General features: G+C 38.0%; 1 protein-coding gene across 1 annotated transcript; it reads right to left on the bottom strand.

Moving 5' to 3' along the window:
• Positions 1-25636, bottom strand: LOC143291786 (nucleolar protein 14-like). Its single transcript, XM_076601941.1, has 21 exons — positions 25403-25636; positions 24247-24351; positions 23223-23364; positions 21789-21895; positions 19803-19895; positions 18974-19060; positions 17523-17591; positions 16445-16527; positions 13902-14199; positions 13408-13450; positions 11614-11744; positions 9738-9965; positions 8166-8267; positions 7309-7371; positions 6655-6745; positions 5477-5546; positions 4662-4736; positions 3575-3719; positions 2960-3081; positions 2329-2484; positions 1-1024 (listed from the first exon to the last, which is right to left on the bottom strand). The coding sequence occupies exons 1-21, from the start codon at positions 25595-25597 to the stop codon at positions 919-921; spliced, it is 2511 nt and encodes an 836-aa protein (XP_076458056.1). The 5' UTR covers positions 25598-25636; the 3' UTR covers positions 1-918.
• Positions 25637-27940: the final 2304 nt, after the last annotated feature.

Below are 27940 nucleotides of genomic sequence, written 5' to 3'. Positions count from 1 at the left end.
TTTCTGTAATAATTTTATTCACAATGACAAAAGTGCATATTTTTACATGAAATATATGCATCAGACATGCAACAAATATGACTTGGGTACTGTCTAAAAAACAGAAACAATCCCAAACAAACCTGAAGTGACAATTAGGCAGAGTGGAAGAATTGGAAGTATTTGCCTGCAACTTTTTGTGAGAGTATGTGTGTGTGCGAGCACATACTTTTTATATTATGCATGTGTGAGTGGACATGCACAATTCAGTGTGTGTGTCTGAGTGCGCATGTGAGTGTGTGCACCCAAACTGTAAACATTTGGCTATTCTGCAACTTAAAATTTTTCATATTCCTTTTGTTTACATCACATATTATTGACAGCCTGAGCAGTCACATGTTTCATTACCACCATACATTGCATTCACAACTGCCAGATACACATAACTTTTTCATTTGTCTTATGAACATCAGTCATGCTCATCATACTTTCGCACAATTTTCTCATTCGCTTGCTGAATGTGCACAGTGATTCACAATCAGTACATTCACATGATTTACATTAATTAAAATCAGCAATTTCACATGATTATTCTCATCCACTCACTGTCTTCAAGCTTTCACTGATTTACAAACTGCATATTCACACATCACACAAGCTCAAGGTCTCCACGTTCATTTTTTGTGTTCTGCTCTTTCAAACACTCAATTTCCGCTTCACAGCAAAGGGAAACGTTTTTTTCAAGTCTGAATGTGTACATTTAACATTGTATTTTGTCACTGTACACAATTATTTACATACTCCACTCTATGAATGACAACCCATCCAGGTATTCAATGCTTACTCATTCAGCACAGTGACACACCACATTTTTGCTCACCACCTCATTTTTCAAATTGTTCTCCCACAATCACTCACTCCACACATTCTACAAGAGAGCTAATCTGACGTTCGGTTCTTTAGCCTCTTGAGAGCTCTCACTTCACCTTCTTGGTTGGACAGATCAGCATATATTCTTTTTAATTTTCCTTGTCGTTCAGCATCCCTAGAAAAAAAAAAGAAGCATACAAATCATTAAAAAATATGTCCACCATTTCATATCTTCATAAATCATTATGATTGTGACAAAAGCTTATTAAGCAGCACACAAAAATTAGACTGGTGTAAAGAGTTAAAGATGAAATACAAATAAACATTAAAGGATAAAATTATTTGTTACTGAAATTATTTGCTTCCACATACATTCACTGCAGAGAGCTTTCACAGACATTCCCTCTGGTAACAATAATGATGTGCTTTATTGCTGCTGTAATACTTTGCAATTGTTCAGTGTGTTTATGCTATATTTTTTGTACAGTATGAACTGTGCAAAATTCTGGTCATGATGATGATGATGATGTTTCTCATTTGCAAAGGAAAAAAAAAAAAGAAGAAAAAAGTGCTTTTATACAGAGCTAATCCTGCAGCTCTGAATGTATTGAACAACATGTGGTATGAATAAGACACATGAATATAACTAAAAAAACACTTTAAGATGCAAACTTGCTAAAATACTATTTCATAAAAAGTGTCATATCTATCACCCACAACTCACACACCTGTCCTCTCCTCCCCCAATCCTCCAATTAAATATACTGAAGGACAAAGATGGTCTGAGGGGAGAAGGAACTATAGTTTAAATTACTGTCTGAGCAATTTTATTTTGAAGAAAACAGCAAGCCATTAACACAGGAACAGACTCTACTACTTTGTGGAGAGATTCTAAAACCAAGGTCCTTGTATTTGCAATTCAGTATTTCAAACAGGCGTGTGTCAGATGAAGAAGGTAGGCCAAGATAGACTGTAAATCATTACTAGGTCAAAGGTATGAGTGTGCTCGACCAGTCAATGAATTAAAACATATACAAATTATTTGAGACATTCTCCCAGATATTGGAAACAAATGTAACTTATATAGAAGTGGAGTACATGGTTGTTTGTCAGAAGCTTTCAAGATCAGATGAGCAGCTGAGTTTTGAACTTTCTGTAGAGGCTCTATGACAAAAGAAGGTAAAGTGTAAAAGGAATGTGTTTTTAATGTATCATCTGTGAGGTCTCTCTTGACTGAACTATTTTATCTAAGGCTCATAAGTTTATAATAAATACATTCTATGAAAGAAAAGGCCTGGCCTACTGTTCTTAAAAAACAACAACAGGAGATATTATTGGCCTGACTGCTGCTAGAATATATACTGAAATACTCCAAGTTATATAATCACACAAAGAAGCCACAACTTGAGAAGACCTGATAAAATGAATGCAAAGAAAGCACTGCATGTGAGGATAATCACAACAATGCTGGTCACTGACTTTTTCTTGGTCTCCTCCAGCTTCTGGTTGGCGAGGAACTGCGTGTCTTTACGGATTTCCCTCAGGGCACCCTTGAACTCCTTCTTGACTTTGTGTTTCAGCCGCTGACGCTCCAGCTGTTCCCGTGTCCCCTTCCTCTTCTTCCGCCCGTCAAACCTGTTTCCAGTACATACATTTCATTGTTTTTCTTCTCTACCCCTTTCAGATACCAGCACTTCGTCTTCTCCTCTTACCCATTTTTGACCCCAGCATTAAAAAAAAAAGAAAAAAAAAAAAAAAGAAAGAAGAGATGAAGATAAAGATTGCAATGTGCAAATCAGACAGCTCAGAATGAAATTGTTTTGTGTGTGTGCGCACGCGTGTGTCTGTCCGTGTGTGTATAAGTGTGTGTGTGTGTGTGTGTGTGTGTGTGTGTGTGTGTGTGTGCATGCATGCATGTGCATGCCTGCAAGTGTCAAGAGCATATAAATGGATAAATGTAGCGCAGTCAAACAACTTCCCTTCCTAGTTCAGTTTAAAAAACACAGTTAAAAAAAACACACACACCAAAAAATAACAACTAAAACTGAAAAACAGATATCAAAAGAAATCATGAGATAAACAGAAATAACGAAAAAGCAAAAGAACTCACACTTCATCCATTTTGGGGTCAATGAGTTTCAGAGGCTGAGGCCTCTCTTTCTGCAGTGTGAGAGCCTCCAGTGGCTGCTCAGCATCCTTCTTCAGACTGTGCAGAAGCTTGTCCACACATTCCTGCAAGTGGTAAAGAGCATACATGTACTGTACTGTACTGTATTGCATTGTATTGATGTATTGTATTCTATAGTATTGTGCTGCGTTGCGTTGCAATGCACTGCATTGTACTGTATTGTGTTATATTGTATTATTGCTCTTTGTGTGAAATTTGTACTGCTCTCCCCTGGGACTGCAAGTCCAGTTCATCAATAAACTGGAAAAGAAAAAAGTAAAAACCAACTGTCTGCTAAATCTTTTACTGTACTAGTAATTACCTATTACATATTTGTATAAAAAACTGCCAATTTTTCCTTTCTTGTCTTAGTTTCATGGTTTGTTATTTGTGAATGTGGTGTAATGATTTTCATTTTGATTGTTAGCACTCTGAATTCCAGTGGTAAGGAGGTAGAGTGCATAATAAACACCCACTATTATCATAATTAATGAAAAAAAAAAGAAAAAGAAAAAAGTACCCCCCCCCCCCCCCCCCCGCCCCCCGCGGAATCATTACCTGCAGACCCTGTGGATAGTCTGTGGTCGGTAAGTTGTTCAACATTTCCAACACCGAAGCGAAAACTGCTCTGGCTGCTGGAAGGGATGAGTACAGGTGAGCAAACTCCTGGAGCAATGCCACACAGGCACTGATGCAGGATACTCTGCAAAAGACAGCCCAACGCCATGTACTTCAACACACAACAGCACAAGTTAGTCAATGCAATCCAGTACGATACATACAAGTCAATGAACGCCGTACACTACAACATGCTACAGCACAACATAGTCAATGCAATCCAGTACGATATATACAAATCAATGAACGCCATGCACTACAACACGCTACAACAAAACATGGTCAATGCAGTCCAGTACGATACATACAAGTCAATGAACGCCATACACTACAACACGCTACAGCACATCACCGTCAATGCAGTCCAGTACGATACATACAAGTCAATGAACGCCATACACTACAACACGCTACAGCACATCACCGTCAGTGCAGTCCAGTAAGATACATACAAGTCAATGAAAACTGAATGAACATTGTCAATTCACAGTGACACTATAAAATATTCTGCAACACAGCCCAATGCAATATAATAATGTATTACATAACATAGCATTAACAGAACAGGAAAATGCATACAAATCAATTTAAAACCAAATGTACTGTCAATTCACAGTCAGTTCTGGAGTGTAAAGATCATCATCTGGGGAAATCAAGAAAAAGAACCCCCCCCCCCACCCCCCCCAAAAAAAGAAGCCTCAAAACGCCAACAACAGTATAAAAAAAACAACAACAAAAAACAAACAACAACAACAACAACAAAACCATGTTAAAAACGTTTCCATGTACAAATCCCAGGAGTCTCTCAGTACAGACTGGAGGCTCTGAAGTCTACCAATGGTAAAACATGAAACATCATGGATTATTCTTGCCTTTCAAAAGAATGGAGATGATAAAAATGACTTCTTAGTAAGCTTTGCAATGGAACTCAACACAGGATGTGCATTACGCTCTGCATTTTTCGTTCCTTGTAACAAACACATTCTGTCACTTCTTTCTTTGAATATATCATCATCTTATTTCTTACCTGAATTCATCTGTCTCCAAGTCTTCCGTGTCTGATGCAAGAGTCTTTTGAAGAGACAACACACCCACCTCTTGCCTGTCACACATACAGCAGTAATAATTACAAGCCCTACCACAGCAATTTAAAAAAACATAAAAATGGATTCTTTGTAGTGTATAAAATGGAAATTTTCTATCTAAAATTACGTTTAAATAACATACTTACCGTGACCCAACTAGTGTAGACTCCAGCAGGGGTATGACATTCCTGTCCTGTGCAAACTACTATCCGCCTATGCGGAGAAAACGAAACTACGGCCAATAACCTCCCGGAAGTAGGTAACCTCCCCTTTGTCCCGCTGACTAGCGCTCTCTTTTGACGGCAGCCATCATGACTCCTGTTCCTGTGCTCTTCATATGGCTAAGTTTTTAACAGAAAATAAATTTGCTAATTTGCTGCTTTGGAAAAAAAAAAAGAATCACTTGTTCTGATATTCCCTTGCTTCTGGTTTTAACAGAGGAATCTTTCAACAAATACAATTGTTACCAATAATCAGTTTTGCTCAACTGAACTGTGGTTCCAAATCTGATTTCAAATGTTCTCATAACAATTGATACTATCTTCATTACATTCATGGTCTACACAGATTTAGAAATGTTAGGGTGTTTAACTTTTCAAGGACTTTATTTTCATAACACACAGACACACAAATACACATTCACAAACAGAAGCATGAACACATACACGCACACACACATACTCAAAACACACACTCTGTATTCACAAGTAAACATAAAATGAAACCATATTCAATTAAAAAAGCATGGATAACTTACACTTCTTTCTGCACCTTTAGGAGGTCAGTGAATTTTCCAACTGGCCGAAAGGGTGGGAACACTTTCTGAACTGAAAAAAAAAGAGAGTTCCATATCAAAGCAGGAATTCATTCTTCATATCAGAAAAAACAGTTAACATTTTTCTACACATACAGACACTGACAGTTCGAAAGAAAATTAACAAGTCCAATGATAAAAGATTTTTCTTATTTTCAACGTAATCAACAACCATAGCACTAAACAGTAACAATATGCTGTAATATTAATCACCTATGATTAACAAGGCAATGATAACATATTTGAATAAAAAGACCAAGATAAAACGAACTATCAGCAACACAAACACTGTACTTCTTTAACATCTTGTTCAAACTGACTGTCAGCCAATTCAAAGGGACCAAGATGAAAACAAGAGGCGAAATTTTCACAGCTCATGTGTGATTCCTGCTGATTTAAAAAGTACAAGAATGAAACAAAACAAACCAACAAAAAAAAAAAACAAACAAAAAAAAGAATAAGAAAAGGGCGCTGGTGTGTGAAGTGTGTGTGAACAAACATGTGAGCCAAACAGACAACAGCATCTCTTTCTTTTTCCAGTGATACTCCACTCCAAACTCTTCTTTCTATGGCCAGGATCTGGGGTTGATCGAAAACAGTTATTAAAGGAAAATAAAGTTCACAAAAAAGAATTAAATTCAAAGGACAGCCAGATAAACCGCATTTGTTGCTTTTTTTTTTCCTACCCAAAACCCAGCTCTGCACTCTGATAACTATGGTCAGACAGTCCAAACCACAATACACCTCAAGGTTTTGTCACTGCAGTGCAGGGTTTGGTTAAAAGATATTTTCTTTCCACATGCACTGAAATCAAATGCACTGTATCATGCTGGTTTAGAAAAAAAAAAAAACTACAAAAAACAACCCTCTCGAAGTGAACTTGTCAATTTTTGTGTATTGTGCATGACAAGCTGTTGATTAATGATGCTTGGAATAGAGCTTGGACAAATGATTGGATATCACTTAATCTTGAAATCGTGAGAGTCACAGTCACTAATTGAAACAACACGCAAATGGTCTGCCAACCATAGCAGTTTATCAACCTAGCAATCGTTTGACTGATAGTCTGCAGTGCTGATTTTCATTAAAACTATCCCTTGCATGGCAATGCTCTGTCTTACCTTTCTTTGCATCTTTTGTGGCTGCCAGGAAGAGAATGCCATGGAGAAAGTTGATGGCTTCAGGGACGTATCGTTTGGACAGACAGACATACTGCAACAAATTACAAACAAGTTCATTACATAGTAATTCACCAATAAATGATTACTCATATAAAAACCACATGTATGTATACACCCACATATGCACAATTGCAAACACACAGATTTGTTGATGAAAATAACATAATCAGCACACGGTCCCAAACATGGTTCATACTGTCCAACATGTACTGAAAACAACAACCAAAAACATGCTGATGACGATTTTATATTTACTTCTCTAGCCAGGCTGGAAAACAGGCTCCAGCAGAGATATAATTCTGACATTTAATTCTACTCTTAGTCTCCATCACAAAGCCATATGTATCCTAAAAGCCATATTCAAAGACCTTAGTACAGCTGACTGAAAAAGTTGAAAAAAACAAACAAACAAAAGCAAACAATCAAAAAACAAAACAAAAACAAACTAAAAAAACAAAACAAAACAAAAACAACAACAAACAAGCAAAAAATAAAGAAAAGAAAACGAGCTGACTATGATCATATATCATATATGAAGCAGAGTATTATATTAAGGATACATGAAATGATATGAGCACAGGTACTAATACACACCTCAGTGCACAACGCACATAGGTAGAGCCCTGCCGCAATGTCTCTTCCGGTCTGTACAGGAGTCTGCAAGAGAAAGACAGAATGTTAGCAGTATCCAAAGTTTCAGTTTCTAGGAGGTGTCAAAGCGTGCAGACTGATCCACATATGCTACAACACATCTGCCATTAAAAAAAAAGAAAAAGAAAAAAAGGGTGCCTGATCTTCGCATAAACCCCGACACGCTGATCGGGTCTTGAGAGCCTACCGTAGGTTTGTGTAAAACAACATATAATGAAAAAACCACCAACAAACAAAAACACACCAGCACATGCACACACACTGACACCAGTGTGCAAATGCAAAGCCTTTCCCTCCACCAACAAACATATGTACCCAAGCCATACCACACACACACATACACAATGGCGTAAGTACCTTGTGGCATGTTCACAAACAAATAAGGGTATCTATAGTCGTGTTAAATAATGGCAGCTACATCTCTTCTCTCTTCAGCTATTAAAACTGACAAGAAAGAGAACAATAAAAATTAACAACACACTGTCAATTCTGAGGCAAGAAAAAGAACTTAAAATTCTAAACAGTGGAGTGGTAACCAAGTAACAACAAGTCTGCCGAGCAAGCACGAGAATCTGAGGGCATGGGATTGACTCCCACTATCACCAGAATTTTCTCCCCCTTCACTAGCCCTTGAGTGGTGGTCTGCACACTTGTCATTCAGAAGAGATGATAAACTGAGGTCCTGAGTGCAGCATGCACTTAGCGCATGTAAAAGAAAAATAAAGTGGCACACACTTGAAACAACAGTGTCACATCTTTTGAAAGATAAACCAACACTGAGAACAAGACACGCCACTTGCCTGCCCCAACATTGCTGTGATGAAGTGGAATGCTGGAGTCACCACCGGATGCTGGAAATCAGAGGTGGGGAACAGCACCTGCACCAGCTTCAGCAGCAGCATCTGAAACATGTCAGGAAAGACAGGCAGGTACAATCATGCTCCATGCCTTCACAAGTACCCAGTCACTTTCTGAAACATGTCAGGTAAGACAGGCAGGTACAATCATGCTCCATGCCTTCACAAGTACCCAGTCACTTTCTGAAACATGTCAGGTAAGACAGGCAGGTACAATCATGCTCCATGCCTTCACAAGTACCCAGTGACTTTCTGAAACATGTCAGGTAAGACAGGCAGGTACAATCATGCTCCATGCCTTCACAAGTACCCAGTGACTTTCTGAAACATGTCAGGTAAGACAGGCAGGTACAATCAGGCTCATGCCTTCACAAGTACCCAATCACTTTCTGAAACATGTCAGGTAAGACAGGCAGGTACAATCATGCTCTATGCCTTCACAAGTACCCAGTCACTTTCTGAAACATGTCAGGAAAGACGGGCAGGTACAATCATGCTTCATGCCTTCACAAGTACCCAGTCACTTTCTGAAACATGTCAATTAAGATGGGCAGGTACAATCATGCTCCATGCCTTCACAAGTACCCAGTGACTTTCTGAAACATGTCAGGTTAGACAGGCAGGTACAATCATGCTCATGCCTTCACAAGTACCCAGTCACTTTCTGAAACATGTCAGGTAAGACAGGCAGGTACAATCATGCTCTATGCCTTCACAAGCACCCAATTACTTTCTGAAACATGTCAGGAAAGACAGGCAGGTACAATCATGCTCCATGCCTTCAGAAGTACCCAGTCACTTTCTGAAACATGTCAGGTAAGACAGGCAGGTACAATCATGCTCCATGCCTTCACAAGTACCCAGTCACTTTCTGAAACATGTCAGGTAAGACAGGCAGGTACAATCATGCTCCATGCCTTCACAAGAACCCAGTGACTTTCTGAAACATGTCAGGTAAGACAGGCAGGTACAATCATGCTCCATGCCTTCACAAGTACCCAGTGACTTTCTGAAACATGTCAGGTAAGACAGGCAGGTACAATCATGCTCCATGCCTTCACAAGTACCCAGTGACTTTCTGAAACATGTCAGGTAAGACAGGCAGGTACAATCATGCTCCATGCCTTCACAAGTACCCAGTCACTTTCTGAAACATGTCAGGTAAGATGGGCAGGTACAATCATGCTCCATGCCTTCACAAGCTGCAGCTGAAAAACTTTACCATAAATTCAATTCACATTATTCTTATCCAAAATAATTTCCTTAAATATACATCATATGTCAAAAAAAAACAAAAACAATAAAAAAAACACAAAAAAAACAAACAAACAAACCCCAACAACTACAAAGCAGTGAACATATTTCTCAAGAGAACTATTATAAGTATCCATTCTTGTTCTTGTTCTTCTTATTATCATAATCATTATCAATATATCATAATTACCAGCATTCTTAGCATTTACATAATCAATTTCTCAAAAAGCAAAAACAACGCAGACCACCGAAGCAACTCACTGAATCAAGGCCCATGTAGGATCCCCGACCACCCCGACGCTGACAGTTCTGCTCAAACTCATTGTAGCGGTTGAGAACCATCTGCAGGACCGTTTTGGAGCCTCCGTCTGGATCATGCCGCAGCAGCTGATGCAGCAACGGGGTCAACTTGTCCATCAGTGGTACAGGGGGGTCGTGCCCCTGACTCATCAGGTCCATCAGGTATTGCAGCAGAAGGGAGAACAGCAACTGTGATGGGGAAGATAAGGTATTGTTGTGATGCACTACATTTCATTCAAATGGAGTCACCTTATCTGTGTTGTGTTGTGTTGTGTTGTGTTGTATTGTATTGTACTGCATTGTATTGCATAATATTGTATTTGTATTGCATTGTTTTGCATTTCTCTATTTTATCACGACAGATTTCTCTGTGTGAAATTCGGGCTATCATACTCATAATAAGATAGGGATTGTTGTGTTACGCTGGATTTCATACAAATATACTTGCCTTTCCTCTGATAGGAAGATAGGTACTGTATTACACAGGATTTCCTTTAAATCTATTTACCTTAATTGTGATAAGAAAATAGCAATTGTTGTATCACAGTATACTGGATTTCACTCCAAATGTATTCACAACAGCTGTCAAAGAAAGACAGGGAATGTATTATACTGGATTTCACTCAGCTGCGTTACCTTAGCTGTGACAGGAAGACAGGGACTGTTACATTATTTTGATTTTTGCTGAAAGTTCACCTTAGACATGATGGAAAGATGTGGACTGTTGTATGACACTGAGTTTTATCAAACTTATTTTATTAAACTTAGCTGTGATAGGAAAGACATGGATTGTAAAATTCATACTGAACTTTACAGAAATAATCATACTAACCTTAGCTGTGATAGGAAGACACAGATTTGTACTGAGTTTGTGTTTAACTTGCATTGTATCAATTTGAACTTTATTAGTAGCTATGACATATATTCCGCTTTCCTGTATTATTTGTGCTGCCACCACTTACTTCTCCTTCACTGTCAAATCCAAGAACATGTGAAATGGTTTCATTCTTCACCTTTAATAAACATTTTCTTTCCTCACCCTTCACCTGAAAACTAACCCAAGGTTTCAGGAGAGCATGAATTTCAGGAGAAAAAAACAGAAGCATTGCATATTTCAGGGGTACAGAAGGAGAGTCATAATAATAATAATGATAACATTAATGATAATAATGATAACAACAACAATAATAATAATTATATTCATCATTATCATAAGTATTCAATTAGCACTGAATCTGGAAACAAATCAAAGTGCTCACACACCAGTCATTCACATGCATGCATAACTTTGGTTAACAGAGATGAAAAACAAAAAGGTTATAAATACATGTAAACAGAAAGCTGGAGAAACTGCTGACCAAGAAGATGCAGGAAAGGGAGGGGCAAGGAGGGGTGGGGTGGGGTGGGGGGAGAGCAACTCTGGGAAGAGGCAGGTTTTAACTTTAAGGCCACACTTGAAAAAGCAAAAAAGAGCTGAGTACAGCGATTTGGTGAAGCAAAAGAGGGATCTCATTCCAAGAGCAAGGTCCAGAGACAAAAAACGAGTGGCATCCGATCGTGGAGTGTTTGAATCTGGGAGCACAGAAACAGAGTGGATTCAAAGCCTGATCGCAGGGAGCGAAATGGAGTGTAGAGGTGAAGGCAGCAACAGGGATAGGAAGGGGCAGATTTGTTCATGCATCTATGACATTGGGTACTGATCCTGTACTATTTTTATTTTTTTTTTTTTTTTTTTTAGGAGAAATCAGTGGATGCATAAAACTTCTGCAAATGAGCAGGATAGTCTCAGCATCCTTGGTTCCTGTACTTAATTCTGTGTGAGACAGTGTTGCTTTACCTGCAGTTTCTGTTTGTTCCCCTCAGCCAGACTGGGGTGGTAGCACGCCACCAGCCTCTCCAGCACTGTCACCTGGTCGTCTGGACAGTAAGGGCTCAGCAACAACACCAGGTCCTCTTGATCTTCCGGGGCTGTCCAACATTACAACCAACTATATAGTGAAAAGAATGAACAAGAGGCCAGAGGAACAAATGATTAACTAATAAATAGTAAAGAGCGGTAACTCACTCCATTCACAAGGTTCACAACTTTTCGAGGAAGTGTCTGGGTTTCTTCCAATGTACCTTTTATTTACCTGTGTGCCAGATGAATCAGTAGCATAAGCAGCATTGACATAAAGTTGTGTACCTTGTGAATGGAGAGAGTTATCATCCTTTATTATTTGTCAACTATAAAGTGCCTATTCTCCGTCAGAGACCAAGTTCAAACTGTTTTACAAAAACAGAGTCATTTGAACAACAGGCTACTTACCTGGGTAGAACCGACTGAAAGCTGCCTTTGGGCGCTCATCATTTACGTGTATGACTGTTTATTTTTTATTACCCCACCATGTAGGCAGCCATACTCTGTTTTCAGGGGTCTGCATGCTGTGTATATTCTTGTTTCCATAACCAACCTAACACTGACATGGATTACAGGATTTTTAATGTGTGTATATGATCATCTGCATTTGTTTTCACATGAAGGGGGTTCAGGCACAAGCAGGCCTGCACATATGTTGACTTGGGAGATTTGGAAAATCCCCACCCTTAACCCACCAGGTGCCCTGGGGATCAAACTCGGGAAACTCAAGCGAAAATCCAGCGCTCTAACCATCTGACCACCACACTTCTCAATGTGGGTGCTGATCTAGTGCTAACGTATCCGCCTGAGATTAGGAAGTGAATCAGAGCACATGAGATCGAATCCTACACTCGCCAGTATTTTCTGCCCCTCCACTAGATCCTCAGTGGTGGTCTGAACACTAGTCATTTGGATGAGATAATAAACTGAACCTACCGTACCAGAAGGGTTGTCCCTGGCAAAAATGTGTAGAAAAATCCACTTGACAGGAAAACAAATACACTAGCAGGAAGAAAAATTCAAAAAAAAAGAAAAAAAAGAGAGAAAAAGATGGCACTCCACTGTAGCGACACGCTCTCCTTAGAGAAAGAGCTTGAACTTCCCACAGAGAAATCTGTTGTGACATAAAGTTATGCAATTCAAACGACAATATAATAACATTTAAGGGCTGCATTTTTCAACTGTAAGTATATGCATAACATTTGCAGTGAACCACAGAAGAAAGCAACAAAACAGGAGACAGGAATTATTGATATGCATGGAAAGTGTCTCAAATTTATTGTAAAATTAAAGCAACGTCAACAAATCTAGAAGACTGCGGCAGCAGCATCTTATAGCCTGATAAAGCTTTTACGTTTGTGTCCGGTATGACTGATAAATTACTGACAATCAGTTCCATTCAATTTTCAAAATACAACAGCAAAGAATCATCACTTACACGTACACAGTAAATAACCAGATCCTCAACAAAACATGGCTTTTATGTGCATGTGCATGTTAGCATCAATATATGTCATGTATGTGTCTATATATTATACAAACACACACATTTTTTTTTTTTAAACTCAACATTTTATTTACCTCTAATTTCATATCTCTTTGGTTTGTTAAAGTTATAGGACATCTGAAGTACTGATTATAGGAACTGAAAGTCACAGCACAGTGACACTGTCAGAATATTTTCTCTTGGCAACTATCTCTCATTCATGTCCATGTCATGTGCATACTTACCAGTGAATGTGTACGGGATCTCCTCTGCAGCCTTCCTTTGCTCCTTGAACACACACACACACACACACACAGACGCACAATTAGTACAAAAAATACAACAAATATAGATTTCAACAAAAAAAGTAGAATAATGGTGTGGTGTGATATTGACAAACAACACCCCCCCAAAAAAAATAAAACAAAGCAAAACAAAACAAAAACAAAAAAATATATATGAATAAGTATCTGGAAAAAAAAAGAAAAAAAAAAGAACAGAAAAATATTATTCTTGGGATATTACTGCAATGCTATCTAGAGTACCAAAAACAAATGAGTGAGTATTTAACAATAATTATAACAATGTTAATTATATTTAACAATAATTAATATTAAATCTAAGCGCCCCATAAAAATGGGTTAACACACACATGTGTGCTTATCTCTGAAAACCAATAAACAGTTTTCATTATTTCGAAATACAACATTTACAGTAATCAAAATGCTTAAGAAACTACCTCAGGGTCAACAACTGGAGCTTTAGGTGCACTTTTCTTTTTCTCCATCTTTTTCTTTAGAAGTTCCTCCACCGCTTTTTCTGCCTCTTCTTCATCTTCATCGTCATCGATATCACTGTCATCATCACTGTCTTCTTCGTCCTCTTCCCCATCGCTGTCGTCCTCATTTTCGTCGTCCTCATCAACTTTTCCACCGCCCTCCTCATCACTGTTATCATCGTCGCTGTTTTCTTCCTCTTGGTCGTCTGCATCATCCTGACTTTGTGTTGTCTTCGTGGGTGCATAGCTATAGCTGAACCTGGAAAACAGATCAATGACAGTGAAATAATTAATGATCATGCTATTATTCCGTAATGTTTGTATAAAACTGATGCAATTCATGCTGCGAGTGCTACCAATGATAGTGAAGTAATTGGTTTAAACATTTTTAATATCAAGAAACAAGGTACAATACAGCGTTCAATTAATAAGACTTGAGCAACAACAAGCATGAGCTTATATCGTGCTCGTTCATATGCAACAAGCAATACATAAACGCAATGGCGAAAATACATTATTTGACAATGAAAAGAAGGTTGAAGTGCAAGACAAAACTAAACTAAACAAGAAAAAACAACAACAAAAACACCAAAAAACCCCACCCCAAACTACTATTACCGCAACTACCACTGACAACAACAACAATGAAAATATTAATGACAATGTAGCAACAATAATAACACACTGGAAAGTGAACATCACCTAAGGAGTAATGCAATGGGAGAAGGAGAGAGAGAGAGAGAGAGAGAGAGAGAGAGAGAGAGAGAGAGAGAGAGAGAGAGAGAGAGAGATTACAGAGGGAAACCGGGGCCATTCATCAAAATAACTGTTCACTATAACTGCAGAGAATATTTCATTGTGAATCTTTTAAGACTTGAATCTTTTTGATTGTTCAATAAAGTCTTGTACAGTCAAGAATATGTGTTCATTCTCAAAGGAACTAATAACTCGGTCACCTCGTAATAATAGTAAAGTAATTGATGATATGTTGTTATTCTGTAATGTTTGTATGACAATGATGCAATTAACACTACTACCAATGACAGTGAAGTAATTAATGATCATACTCTTATTCCATAATGTTTGTATAAAATTGATGCAGTTAATGCTGCGAGTGCTACCAATGATAGTGAAGTATTTGATGATATGTTGTTGTCTGTAATGTTTGTATGACAATGATGCAATTAACACTACTACCAAGGACAGTGAAGTAATTAATGATCATACTCTTATTCTGTAATGTTTGTATACAATTAATGCAGATAATGCTGCTAGTGCTACCAATGATAGTGAAGTAATTGATGATCATGTTGTTATTCTGTAATGTTTGTATGACACTGATGCAATTAACACTACTACCAAGGACAGTGAAGTAATTAATGATCATACTCTTATTCTGTAATGCTTGTATACAATTAATGCAGATAATTCTGCTAGTGCTACCAATGATAGTGAAGTAATTGATGATCATGTTGAATGCTGCTAGTGCTACCAATGATAGTGAAGTAATTGATGATCATGTTGTTATTCTGTAATGTTTGTATGGCGCTGATGCAGATAATGCTGCTAGTGCTACCAATGACAGTGAAGTAAATGATGATCATGCTGTTATTTCATAATGTTTGTATGGCGCTGATGCAATTCATGCTGCTATTCCATGAAGTCTTTTTATAATAAAGAACTTGGACATTTTCTAAGTATACAATTAAGTCATCCTGTTGTGATCAAGTTTCACACAGTCAGTTTATTTACTGGTTTTTATGATGAGGATGGAATGTAAAATTGCTTACTTTGGTGTTTAACCCATTCCGGACCTGTAAGATGTCAGCTATGTTCAATATCTATTCCAATTTGTCCTTCATCAACATTTGGTTCAATAAAAATAAAGAGATTCTGAATGGTTAGTTTGAAGTGTCTGGAGTATAAAAATACTATCTAAATGAGCATCTGTCAGGTGGGAGACCCCTTTCTTCTCGTTAATTTTTTTAACAGGACCATGTGGAGCACGTGTGAAAAGGAGGTTTGCCTCATATGCAAAAAGGGTGTCGGAAACTTTATCCAGGAAATACAGTGGTCCCAGTCAGCAGATTTTTACAACTTTGCAGGCTGTCCAAATGATTATCTCTGGCACTCAACAGGTTAAAAAAGTCACAGATTTGCTTCTTTGGGCAAAGTGCCTTTCTTCAGCTCATGCTGCTAGTGATGAAAAGAGTAAGTCACAACAGATTTTTTTGTTAATATTTCAAATGGGATTGATTCTAATGAAGTTACAGGGACTTATTTCCCCCCTGAAATCAGATCATTTCTGGTAAACCATAAAGTCATGTATGTGGCATTTTGCTTTTATTAAATATTAGCAGTTTGTCTTAATCATATCAAGTTACTGTTGATTTCATCATAGATTTTTACATTATTATCATTATCATTGAAGTCAATAGTTTATCGAATGATTAAATTCCTCAGGTAACAGTAAACATACTGATCAAAGTGTCCACAATACATACCCGTCCTCCAGACTATCAGCAGAAATGTGTGCTGGTGTCTCACTTGACGCCAGTTCTCCCTTCATTCTCCTCTTCCGGTCTTCCTGCAGAACAGGTGAGAGGAAAAAAACAGAAGTAAGTATCTAACAAACATGAGTATCCAGAATGGATAAATAAAGATGAATTATACTGTAACGTACTGAACTGTATTACTCTTTGCAATAATAATATCATCTGTGTGGAAATCGGGCTGCTCTCCGTTGGGAGAACGTGTTGCTGCATAATAGTGAAGCGCCATCTTTTTTTTCTTTAGTTCAATGCAAGTGTATTTGTTTTTCCTATCAAAGTGGATTTTTCCATGTTAATTTGTTATGGACAACCCTTTTTGTTGCTGTGGGTTCTTTTACGTGTGCCATGTGCATGCTACATACAGGACCTTGGTTCATCGTCTCATCCAAATGAATACTGTCCAGACCAGCAATCAAGGCCTAGTGGATCGGGGAGAAAATACTGGTGAGTGTGGGCTTCGATCCTGTGTGCTCAGGTTCTCTCGCTTCCCAGGGGGACGCATTACTACTAGGCCTCCGCTCCAACTTCCATGTGTTCTGTTTTTTTTGTTTTTTTTAAATTACATTGTATTGTAATGTGGGCATGTAGGACTAAAAATTTCAGACACTACCAGTATGGGACCTTTTTTTTCTCCCAAGTTAACCTTTCACAACCACTGAAATGATCCGAGTGCACATGTGCAAGCACAAACCAGCACACACAACAATGCAAACAAACAAGTTACATACAGCAAGAACATACAGTATTAAAAAAAACCCCTCTAAATGCATATCCATTACAAAAAATGTAAATGACATCCAGAACAAGGATGACTGTTTGTTTTTTTTCCTTTGTTGCCTTCTGTCTCTTCTTTAAACTTTAATTTTGTGAAAGAGTTCAGCTGCTGGTTGTTGTTTTTTCTCTTCCTGCAAAGTGTACACACCATCTTCAAGCTTTATCTAAACAAACAAAACATAAGAAAAAAAAAGTAAAAAAAAAAAAAAAAAAAAAAATCATGGAAGTATGAAAGAGAAGGGGGAATCTGTCTTACCTCCAACTTCTTCAGCCTTTCAGCTTCCTCCTTCGCTAGTTCTTCATCAGACTTCAGTCTGTTCAATGGCTGGACAGAGAAAAAATTATCCATTTTACAACCCAACACCACTTTCAAGACTGAACTGGTCATGTTCCTGACAATCTGTATTCTGAAAATAAACACAAAACAAATCATTACATGCAAATATACCATTTTATATATTGTGGATATATACATTGCATTCCCATATAGATTCCTATCTGGGGTATATAATATATATTATGTGTAAGTGGCTGACTTTCTGGAAACATCCAACATTTGAGTCCTCTGGACCTGAGTGAAGGGAAACCATCTGCTGCATGCCTGGATAGGAATGAGGACTCATTTCCACCTGCCTGCAAACATGCAAACTTGTGACAAGCAGCAGTCTCTGTTACAGAAGCTCCACTTTTCAGTTTGTCACAAACACTTTTCAAAGCATTAAATTTTTTTTTTCTTTTTCAATGACATAAGTGTAAAAATCTCAAACAAAATGTCTGCTGCATTCTCAGAAAATCTATTTGGAACACATAAGAAAATCTATTTGGAATGCAAACATTTACAAATGTCAAAACACATACAAATTTCTTTGTGTACAGAATCAAGAATATATTTATCCTAATCAACTGTTTTTTATTTTTGTTTACAATCCTACAATACAATTCTACCCCATAGTTGCTTTATTCAGCTTTTTTTCTGTCTGCCCTTTCTTTTCATGTTGATTTCCCATGTGGAGTGGTCTCCCTTGTTTCTTTGAGGGATGTGGGAAGGAAGGTCTGCCCACCAACTGTGCTTTTGATTTCTGTCTGAATATTCCAATTAATATAGATATAAAGTAAATTTGTTTTGGTATAGCCTTTGCTAAGCTATTTGCAAAAGGGAAGAAGCAATTTTGTGAAACAGTTTCTGGTGTCTTGTGTTGTTCATTACAGTTTATTTCATCACGCTAACTGGTGTTTAACGTTAAGTGTGCTTATGTGCTATATTTGTGTAAGTTGCATCTAAATCTAAAACATGGTGGACATATCTGGTACAAGTATCATTTCTATCAGCAGTGATGAACTGTTCATTAACTTTCTATGTCAGCACTGGCATTCAAGAACTGAACCAACAGTGCATGTAAAAAAAAACCCAACATAACACATCCAATCTGAAGTTCAAAATTTCACTTGAGCTGTTGTTCATCCATTGGCAAAGACATCCATATCCATCAAATTAAAGACAAACAAACAAGCAAAAAAACAACAACAAAAACAAAACCACATTTGTACAGCTTCACAACACTTCTTTTCTTTTGCTTAAAAAAAACAACCACCTTATATTTACTTTTCTTTTTCCATAACATACTCTGTAAACTCTATTTTATTATACTTTCCAGTAAAAAAGAAATCCAGATACCAATTCCACTGGAAGCTTTTCTTTGGTCTTACCGTTCCTTTTATCTCAAACTGCTGCATCCGCACTTTGATGTCAAAGTCATCTGGCTTGGGTTTTTCCTTATCCGCTCCACCAGGTCTCTAAAACCAAAACAAAAAATAACAATAAAAATTTGTTTAAACACACAAAAACAAAGAGTAGATCACTAGTTAGTATGCATATTTATCAACCATACAGGAATGTGATAACTCTCCTCATTTTCAACAGATGTAAGGTTTTCACAGTACGGCAATGAATCTTCAAATAGTCTGTCATCAGACCTGAGACAGTCTTTGTACTACACCTCTGTACACTGGAATTAGAGTTTATTTCTACGGATTACAGAATTACAGCCTGTCTTAATAAGTTCCTCGTATAATTCAAACTTTAATGTTGGTATCTGATAACATCTGGTTTAATCACCATTTATTCATTTTGGGACAAATAAATAAATAAATAAGTACAGATATGGAAAACCCCATAAAAAATCATTTTTATAAAGACATATAAAACAGGCCGGCAATGTCACATTCACGGTGACGCATTCATATTTGGGTGATAATTAAAATAGAAAACAATCTGAGTCTTTCTTCAAAAAATGAAATGGTGACTATTAAAAACAACAACAACAACAAAAAAACCCTCCTTGTTAAAACTAACTTTGACAAACTAACCTTTTTTTTCTTTTGCTTTCATCTCTTTAGTCTACCCTGCCACACATCTAGAAACAGTATATCAAATGTGCGAAAGTATTGCACCACAATCCATTCACAAGTGAAGTGTCATCTGTCCCTACCTTGTTTATTCACCATTATTAATTTTCATTCATATTTACCCACTCACCTTGGACATAAGAAGGTGATGAATGCTTTTGAATTCTGCATCCACCTCCTCAATTTTCTTCTGGATCCTGTCCTTTTCTGACTGGCGTTCATACTGTGGACAGAGACATTATCACGCTCATTAGACAGTGCACTAAAGTAAACACACGTTATCAACTCGGTAACAGCACCTGGTGGGTGAAGGGCGGAATTTTTTCCGATCTCCCAAGACAACTTATGTGCTAACCTGCTAGTGCCTGAACCCTTTTTGTGTGTATACGAAAGCAGAAGATCAAATACCCACATTAAAGATCCTGTCATCCATGTCAGCATTTGGTGAGTTAAGGAAACAAGAACATACCCACCGAACATGCACACCACCGAAAATGGAGTATGGCTGCCTAAGTGGCCGGGTAAATAAACAAAATGGTCATATACGCAAAATATTACATGTATGTATATGTGTGTGTGTGACTAAAACCTCACTGAATGACACCGGAAACAAATGGTGAGCTCTCAGTCTGCTCTACCCAGGTAAGCAGCCTGTTGTGCAAATAATTCTGTGATTGTAAAGTGCTTGGTCTCAGACTGAGGATAGGCGCAATATAGGTATTCATATCATGTATCACATTACTGAGCCAGATACTGGTACTGTGGTAGTACGCAGAAGAAAACATAGAAGAGTGAAGAAGGACAGACTCTGGCAGAGAGGGACAGGTGGGATGGTGGAAATAAGGGGAAAGAAAGGGAAAGAGAGAGGGAGACTGACACAGAAAAAGACAGAGAGGGAGGCTGACAGAAAAAAAGACAGAGAGAGAGAGAGAGAGAGAGAGAGAGAGGGAGAGAGAGAGAGAGAGGGAGACTGACACTGAGAAAGACACAGTGAAAACACACAGTGACTGAGACAGAACTGAGAGAAAAGGACCAGACTGGCAAGCGACAGAGACAGACAGGCTGATCTTCATCAAGGGCGGGATCCATGCTGTCCACGGTCAATATACCACTGATGTTTTCAAAACAGGTCAATAATCAACCTACTTTATACCTCCCACCCAGTGAATTTCAGTGATGTCATTCAGGCACATCACATGTCCATCCCCATGGAGGAAGATGTCAGAATGGTCAAGACGCTTATCCACCAAAAAAGTGTCTGTGAGGGTCTGGACTGAAACCCTTCCTCCAAAGTTTGACTGGCTGGAAACTCAAACTATAGCATCTAGTCATTCTGAAGAGACAATAAAGTTAAACAGAGGTCCTGTGGTGCAGCATGTGCTTGCCGCACTGAAAATAAAACCCATGCAAAAACATAAGTGTTGTCCTCTGGCAAAATTCTGTTGAAGAAATCCACTCTTAGTGATAGGTACACAAATATACGTGCATGCACTCAAGGCCTGACTAAGAACACTATGTTATGCTGCTGGTCAGGCAACTGCCTAGCAGAAGTGGTGTAGCTTATACTATAGATATGGACTTGTGTCTGAACACAGTTACACCTGATAAACTGAAACTGATGCATCCCCTAAAGCCTGTTCTTCAAAATGATATCCAAAGTGAATAATTCACTGATCATGTGGATATAGATATGTTCTCACCCACCCACTAAACAGAGTTTTTCCCTGCAATAACTGAAATACTGAGACAAATTTCTCAAACCTAAACCTGTAATCCACCCTCATGCCTCCCTAGCACCTACCCCTCTCCATACACACATATGATACATAACCATCAGCCAATAATTAAAAAATGAGAGAGAATGACAGGGTAAGGGAGAAAGAGAGAGACCTGAGAGAGAGAAAAGAGTAAAGAAGAAAGACAGCAGATCATTGTAATGCATGTGTTTCAAACAATAAATCTGAGTACATTATGAAAATACTGATGACATACTGTTACATAACATTAAAAAACACACAGTTACCAATGTTATGAAAGACAGTAAGAAATGATAATGATATGACATGCGATAAAACAAATGGCAAGGGTGATGGTAATGTGAACAAACTATAGAAACCTTTTCCTTTTTTGTCTGAGAGATCAGTTCAGCCATTCGCTCCTTCCAGGTTTTCTCTGATTCTTTTTCTTTCAGATACCCCCCAAAAAATTCTTTGGCCACATCACCTGAAAAAACAACAACAAAAAACCATCTCTCATGGTGACAAACACATTGACACATGCACATACAAGAATTTAAGATAAATGGCATCAATGGAAATGTGAGAGTAATGTGTACACTTCAACAGCTTTCACTGTTGTCACAGAATTTCATGAATGCAGCAAAGTTCATTTATTCATTTGTTAACCAACTAAACAAATTACAAAGACCATTTCAAGACCAGAAAACAAGAGAAGTAATGCCTACAACTGTAGTACAAGACTCACACAAATGACAGTATTGACACCCACTTAATCTCACACTGGAATTTTTTTAAAACACTGCAAAAAAAATATCTTGTAACAGGACATTTCTAATTACACACTCATGTGATCTTGACTTTGAAACTACGCTTGACTTTTTTGAGTTCATATTCTGACCACAGTCAGTTCAATTTAACAATGGAATGATTTTCATGCTGTTTAATTACTAACAAAACAAGTGCATGCACCAAATAAAATCTCAAACAGAACTAAAGCAGAAAAAAACAACTATAATGAGAATTAAAAAAAACAACCCACACTGATAACAGTTCATTAGGTCAAGCAAGAAAATAAAATCATAGTTTAGTTAGTATTTTGCTGGTGCTGTGCTGGAAATTTCCAGCTCCTAATAATGTCTTATTAATATTTCTATACATTTTCTTCTCCACAGCATCAGTTTTGCCCATTCACACATGTACCTGCTTAGAAATGTTCATTTGTACCGTTACATTATGACTGAATTTAAAAAGGCAATATAATATATACTTATTACAAACATGGCAACTTTCTGCCTGAGAAATCTACTGTAAAGAAGTCTGATTTTAATTCCGCTGCTACAGGCAGTATTACTATTAGTAAAACCAGAGAATGGTGCCACAGAGCACTGTCTGCCCCGGCAACATCAGAAGACTTCCAGTGCCCTGTGTGTTCACGACTCTGCAAATTCAGGCTTGGCCTGCAGAGCTGAGCCACTCCTGTGTGCTTTGACAGCTACACAGTCACATCTTCTGTGAATTCGATGGACAACCATTATTGTTATAAATAGCAAAAACAATGCCAGTAGCAGTTTTGTTGCTAACAGTAGTACTGTTGCAGCAGTTGTATAATCAGTATTGTTATCAACGATACTATTTCAGTTATTATCATCACCTTTATGATTAGTGTCCTTGTTTTGTTTTGTTTTTGACTTTACACTTTATAATTGATCACCAAACTGTTATCAACAAAACTATTTAACTATTGTTATCATCACCATCATAATTACTGTTCTTGTTGTGTTTCATTTTTAATTCAACATTCCATAACTTACCACCAAGCCGGCCATCCTCTTCATCTGAATCACTTGCCAGAGTTTCATCAAATTTTTCTATCTCTGACACTGACTGACCCAGGTGAGTCAGCTCTTCTTCTTCTCCTTCCTCTTCTTGTGAAAATAATCTCTGATGCTCAGACTGCAAACACATTATAAAGACATGTAAGAGATGCTGCCCAAATAAATCTAATAATATAAAAGTGAGCATCGGGAGTACTGATAATAAATCTTTTATATTCATAAGTTCCTATTTGATTATTGACAGACCGATCTCCTCCATGGTGCACGACTTATCATTTACAAGATTCAGTTTTAACACCAAACTAGCAAACTTAGTCTGTTTACTGCATGACATATTAAAACAAAATCTGGATACTAAAAACAGTATGTTAATAAACTATCATGTTATATGATGTAATAACTTGAGCATAGTTAGTGTTGGTAGACAGTGAGTGAGAGGGAGAGCGAGAAAGAGAGTGGGAGAGAGGGAGTGAGTAAGAGATTAACAGAAAGACTTTCAGAGGTAGGCAAACTACACAGAGAAGAGACCAGAACTGAGAATCAAAGCATGTTTTCCTAAAACAAGCACAAAATTGTAAAATATCAGTCCAGTTATCCTTTCCCTTCATTTGAAAAGTATGTTCTTTGTACAACTTTAAACTATGGTTAAATTAGCCTGATTGAATATAGAAATGTGGAATATGAAAGCCTGGGGCCTTCTGATAATCTTAAGGGATATTCTATATACTAATAAAGTAATATACAATAAGATACTATATATCAAATAATAACTGCTGGTACTACAAAGTACAGCTCAATTAAACACATTGACATGCACTGCAGTAACACTCACCCACACAGAATCACACAAGATTTCTAAAAACACAGTAATTAATACATTCTTATTCTTTCTGAACTGAGAATTAAAAAACCCCAGAAAAACCCAAAACAACACACACACACAAAAAACCCCCCCAAAACCAAACAAAAAACAAACAAAAAAAACCAAACAAACACTCACCTTCCTCTCAAGGGCAAGCCTGTCTGTAGTTTCTCCCAGTCTTTCATCTTTAAAGACATTGCTTTTTTTAAAGGACTTGTATTCTTTGAGCAGAGTTTTACGTCGCTGCACAGAGAAACCAAACAACTTTGTTATAAAAATACAGCTCTAAGTTTATGTTTGGGACATGTTTTTACATCTGTCCCACACTCTCTACTTAGCTCTTGGAGGACTTGAAATAACTATGGTTATCAATGCAAAGATTGAATGAAAATATGACATTGTTGAGATGTGACCACAGAGAGAGAGAGAGAGAGAGAGAGAGAGAGAGAGAGAGAGAGAGAGAGAGAGATTATTGTCCATTCAGTAGTTAAGCCCTGCAGACAAGGGTGGGTGGGGTGGGAGGCAGTATTCCTATTATAGCATTAACTTCATTCAGCTAAATGAATATAAGCAGAGTTTAATACACATAGACATCACATAAACTAGTGTGCCCAATCACACATGTCCAACATACATTCACACATACTCTCTCAAACACACACATGCATGACTGGATCATCTAGAGATTTACTAGTCATTTGTGCAGAAATTTAAATAGAGAGAGAGAGAGGAGAAAAAGTTAAACATATACTGAGAATGTATCATTTATGCATAATTACGTAAGTTTACTGTGTGTGTTTGAAGTATACTATGTGTTGGGTTATGCTGCTGGTCAGGCATCTGCTTAGGAGATGTGGTGTATATGGATTTGTCTGAATGCAGTTATGCCTTGAGTGACTGAACTGAACTGAACTGTTTTTGAGACACACTGCTGCATCATGTGTGTAATGTACTACATGTACAGGTATGTGCAACTTCTATATGCAGTAATAGCAAACACCTTCATCAAGCTGAAAGTTACTTCTCACTTAAGAAGCATGCATGGTGCTTCTTAACAAAGAAGAAGAAGAAAAAAAAGTACCACAAGAATATCAATCACCTGACTGAGAAAGTGCTGTGGACCTGCTCGTGGGATAACTAGTTGCCGTGAGTCGACAAGATAAAAAAACAACAACAAACAAACTAAAATAGGAATGAACTTAAAATATGTGAGAGTGTTTCTGTATGAGTGTCATCACTCTCAGCTATTCTCTCTGCCCCTCTTACATGATCAGTTGTAACTCAGATAACTCACCTGCTCAATCGCTCGGCTCCTTGACTGGACGGGGTTGCCAACTTGTCCACGGGCAGCCTGGTTTCGTCCCAAGATATCATGCTTTTGCTTGTTTATGTGCAGATCAAATGCTGATGGACCCTTGACTGGCTTTGTTGACCTGGCTTTACGGATTTTGTCTGCCAGGTTCTTTCGTTTCTTTCCTGTTTTGCCCATCTTTCTTCGCAACACGTGTGTTTCTTGTGTTTAGTTCCAGCTGCTTTGGACCGGAAATCAATAGCGTTATTGCCCATATTTCAAATATCTTTTTACCGAAAAACTGTCATTATAAAGTGAAAAACTGTGCACACACACACACACACACACACACACACATATATATATATGTGTGTGTGTGTGTGTGTGTGTGTGTGTGTGTGTGTGTGTGTGTGTGTGTGTGTGTGTGTGTGTGTGTGTACATGTATGTATGTATTTATTGTTTACATAGATTTATTGTATACATATTTATTTGAATAAATATCATCTCTCTCTCTCTCTCTCTCTCTCTCTCTCTCTCTCTCTCTCTCTCCTGTGTGTGTGTGTGTGTGTGTGTGTGTGTGTGTGTGTGTGTGTGTGTGTGTGTGTGTTGTTCGTTCGTTCTTTACTTTAACGCAATTCGGTCACTGAGATTCGTAACTGAGTTAAAAGGGTATTCTGGAATTTACTCATTTTCAATCACTGTTCACTGAGGCAAAATAGGCGCGCAGGCACTGGCATATTTTGACACTGGCATGAAGCAACACTGAAAATTGACTATTCGTTTGTGATCTCGATCTTCTCGAGTGATCATCTCGATCTCTCGATCTCTCTCTCCGGCCGATCGCCGCTATTGTCCTGCCCCGGCCTTTTGACCTTGGATCGAAGTTAACAATAAGTAACCTTTGCAGTTTTAGATCAAATGTGTTGTTGTCATCTAGAAATGAGACTACTCTTTATGGACTCGCTATCTTTATTTACAAATCTTTGAGAAGGCTGAATATTATGACATCCACATCCAGTTTTCTTTTCCCGGTGATGTATACATGATGTTTTCAGTTAGACTGATAACCTGTAACTGTGGTATCAGCTATAATTCCAGTATTTCATTGTACTTATACCACACCCCTTCACACGGTAAGGGGCTTTGGCCTTTATCTGAATAAAGCAATTCTTCTTCTTCGTTGTTGAGTGCCCACAATCATATAGATTGATTCAGTCATGATTCTGGCACCGAAAACGGCCGCCTAAACAATTTGTTTGTTCGTTCCTTCGATCTGTCCGTCTGTCTGCCTGTCTGTCTCTCGACTGACTGAACACAGGCGATAGTCCGTAACTGAAATTAATGCTTCTTAAATAATCCTCATTATCCGGCGATAATTGATTACGGCACAAGCCTTAGAGATGAATATCCTGTTCCATTTACTGAGTCGAAACTGACTTAAACAACAAGTCTCTTCTTAATTTATGTTAAAAATTATCTATGGTACTGCTTCTCCTTTAAGAAGTAAATCTGTCAGTAACCAACCCAAACCGTGGTCATCCACTGCCACGATTATGGTGCCGCCACTCCGAGTCCAAAGAGTCGATATTTTCAAGTCTAGTCTTATCTATCAGTTCTGCCGGGAGGATGTTTATGGAATGCGATGTTATCTACTATTAAGATGCATGTTAAAAAGAAAGAAAGAAGACAACTGGCATAGTAAATGCATCTAAGAAAATTACTCGTGAAATCAGTCTCACTGTGAAGAACTTAACTTGAAAAAACACTGTAATTCATTCTTAATGTTGTTGGTGATAGTAATCCATTCCCTGTACAGTTTGTCACTGATGTTATTAATAGTTGTAAGATGTGCCTCTCACAAATCAACTGCAGTACACATATTGAACAATAGTTTTCCGTAATTGTCAGAGAACAGAGTCTTCAGAACATCTACCAATACTAACTGGGTTACTTTTTCGCTGAGACTCGAATTCCCCTGAAGCACCTGGCACTGGTGGGAAAAATTACTTGTCCTGCCATTCAAACCTCCACACAACAATATACTGACGGATAAGCATCCCTGTAAAGTAATGAACAATCAATCAAAAAATCTTTTCAACACGAAACCGACGTAAACCGGCAAAAAATCTGTCACAAACAGCTTGAATGTCGGCAGCAGCAGATGGCATGGTTATCCACAATCTGTTCTGCCAAAACTGGGAAAATAATTCTGTCTCTGTCCGCCACAACTAGTGATGTTTATCAGAGCAAACGAAAAGCGTGTGAACACAACAGCCGCTCACATTCCCCCGGGATGAAGAGAGAGAGAGAGAGAGAGAGAGAGAGGGACAGAGATGGATGGATGGATGGTTTATTCATATAAGGCCATTGCCCCTCATGAATGGGGTAAACAGTGTACAACAATATAGTATCTGCATTTGACTAATAATCATAATCTAAATCCTAATGAGTTCAGCAATCATGAAGACATTACCGATCGCAACTGGAATGCCTGGAGAGAGGGACAGAGAGACAGAGAGAGAGAGAATCGTGGGTGTGGT

Source organism: Babylonia areolata, chromosome 1, assembly GCF_041734735.1.
Source record: "Babylonia areolata isolate BAREFJ2019XMU chromosome 1, ASM4173473v1, whole genome shotgun sequence".
NCBI lineage: Eukaryota > Metazoa > Mollusca > Gastropoda > Neogastropoda > Buccinidae > Babylonia > Babylonia areolata.
This window is presented reverse-complemented; position numbering and strand designations above follow the sequence as displayed.